This window comes from Acartia tonsa, chromosome 14 (genome assembly GCF_053477335.1).
Source record: "Acartia tonsa isolate MP-2025a chromosome 14, ASM5347733v1, whole genome shotgun sequence".
NCBI lineage: Eukaryota > Metazoa > Arthropoda > Copepoda > Calanoida > Acartiidae > Acartia > Acartia tonsa.
Window position 1 is genome coordinate 36,788,744 of NC_137273.1, and position 2,795 is coordinate 36,791,538.

The window sequence follows — 2,795 nt, forward strand, 5'->3', positions numbered from 1 at the left end:
GTTTATAATACGATGCGATTAAATAAAATTATATAATTCAAATAAGATAGTCGCGTTGGAGGTCTGAAAAAGGGGGCAAGACGGTCTTACCCAACCTCCACTTTTAAAACTTTTTTCTAAAAAATCCTAAAGGAGATGTCTAATAATATTTCAAAAACGGCTAAATAAGTATGTTAACAAATCTAAATAATTATTAAAGTCTTGATAAGTTTTAATTTAATTCTTGGGATTATTTTAGGATAATTTACTACCCTCCCACCCCTTGATACTAGAGGAGCAGTCGCTATAAATAGATCTAGACAATGGCCTATAAATTGATTTAAATCCCCAATGATGAAACACAGAATTACCCCATCTGTAGATTACAATTGGTGGTTTAAAAGTTTGGACACAGTCATACATACATTAATTAACCAACCAATAAAAAATCAATAACAGTCCCCAAAGTAGTTATTCCAACGAATAAGAAAACGATATTATAAAGAATTTGGTACCAGTGTAATAAACAGTCAAATGCCCCCTTCCTTCCTGATCTTATAGTTAGTTTGGATTAAATACCGAAATAAAAGACGGATCAATGTGCTATCAATCAGTGTGTGTGTGTGTGTGTGTGTGTGTGTGTGTGTGTGTGTGTGTGTGTGTGTGTGTGTATGTGTCTCGATAATTATCTATTCTTAATTTACCCATTTGTTAGCTATAGTAACATCCTTTACAAAATTTGGTTCAAGTCGGGCATATAACTATATTGTCAGTAATCTTAAAGGATAAGACAATGGACGATAAATTGATGTACATTCCCAACGCTGATAAACAAAGTCTCCCTTTTTGGTAGATTAAAAGTATTATTGATTGAAAAGAGGTATCCAAAGTTTTTGAATCAACGAATAAGAAACTTTTAGTACCAGTGTTATTTACAATCCAATTTTCCCTCTAGCTGTAATAAATTTAAGAATAGAAATTAAGGAGGTAAAAATTGAGGACAGAACGACATGTAAAACTTTTAGAGTAGCTTCGCTAATGTCATTAATGTGATAAAAAAAGACAAAGGAGAGGAAATGAAGTTATTTTCCGATCATAAAACTTATAAAGGTTATACGTTTTTCTTACATTAATCTAATTTTAAGGAAGAAAAATAAGTTTTTAATAAATTGCAGAAATAATAAGCACAGCCATAGCATTTACAGCAGTAGAATGAGGGGGGTGGGAATTTGTACATATTTTGTACATTTTGTTTTTATCGCGTTTTTGTAATATTTTTAACAAGATATTTTAAATAGCGGCTACGTTCATAGCATATATGGGTACTATACTCGAGGGGATGTGGAAGGGCAGATAAATAGCCTAAAGCAAGACTTAAATAAAAATAAAATAGCCTAAATCCATCTCAGGACCTTTCAAAGAGAACCATATCCGATCCGCGGTTAGCGATATCTTTCGCTATAGACAAAAAGCTTACTACTTTATATAATAACACTAGTGGCTACGCCCCCTAGAAGCCTCTAGGGGCACTGGTAGAAGGGGGAAAAGTCTACCTCATCCCAATTTAAATTTGAGTTTCAAAAGAGTTAAAAAAAAAAAATTTGGGGGGGAAGTGGGTGAAGACACCCTCTCCAAAAATAGTTTAAAACCTTCTCAGAACCTATAAGAAGCTTCTCTTTAAAGGATGCCCATATCGGTTCAGCGATTAGCGAGATCTTTCACTATAAACAAAAAAGCTTTGCGTATTTACGACGTTTCAAATATTGTAAATATCAAATAATCAAAAAGTAGAGCGATGTCTGTCTGTCTTTTTGTCTGTTTGTTTGTACAGAAAGAATCTCGCTAACCACCAAACCGATATGGTTCTCCATTACATTGTAGCTTTTCATGGGTCCTAGGAAGGTTTATAACTATTTTAGGGAAGGTATCACCACCCTAATAACATAAATTACACCTAGATAAAAATTATTCAACCCCCCCCCCCCAAAAAAAAAAATCAACTTTTTCTTTTAAAACTTCAATTGAAAATTGGGAAGTCGACACCCCCCTTCCCCCTCCTGAAGATTCCCTAGAGCCTCTAGGGGCGTAATAATAAAAAGCACTTACCTAAGCACTGCTCGCCAAAGGTAGTAAGTCCAAACCTGGGTAAATCTTTAGGGGTGACGCTCCTAGCTAACCCAAGCAATAATATCACTAAAACTTGCATTTTTAATTCACTTTTATTTACTTTTTTAATCTAACTAATTGTTGGGGTATGTTTTTATGACTTACAAATGACTAGGAGAAGGTTTTTTTGTAATCACTAAAAAGGACTAGAATTTTTTTTATGACTAAAAATGCTATGTGGGAAATATCATAATGAAATAAAAAGGATTTTTTTCTACATATTAGGTTTTTTTTTCAATAAGGAGTTTTATATTTATTTTTCACTAAAGAAGGAGAGGACATTTTTGGTGGGTTTTTAACACTTTTTCATTAATATTTGGATTTTTATAAATCTGAAAATAAAAAAAAATATAAAATTAGTTGTAATACAAACTTAATAAAATAAAATAACTAAATTTATGACTTTGGGGCATTTTAAAGGGAGTCCTCAGACTATAAATTACACTGGTACCCAAAGTTTTATAAGCATATTGGCTCAAAACATTTAGGTACTTTAATTGAATTCTGTTTGGTTAGTTCTAAACTAGTAGTATCCAAAGGTTTCAACCAATTATTTTTATCTATAGAAAATACATTTTGTATATCATCATTGGGGATGTATATCAATTAATCACATATTGTCTTATCTCTTAAGATCCCTGAAAAAAGTT

The 2,795-nt window shown here is 32.1% G+C and overlaps 1 protein-coding gene across 1 annotated transcript in view; it reads right to left on the reverse strand.

Moving 5' to 3' along the window:
* LOC145305449 (uncharacterized) overlaps positions 1–2,473 on the reverse strand; it is a 183,625-nt gene extending 181,152 nt beyond the window's left edge. The window contains exon 1 of the mRNA XM_080147066.1: positions 2,086–2,473. Coding sequence (XP_080003192.1) covers positions 2,086–2,185 — 100 coding nt within the window. The 5' untranslated portion in view covers positions 2,186–2,473. The remainder of the gene's footprint in view (positions 1–2,085) is intronic.
* Positions 2,474–2,795: the final 322 nt, after the last annotated feature.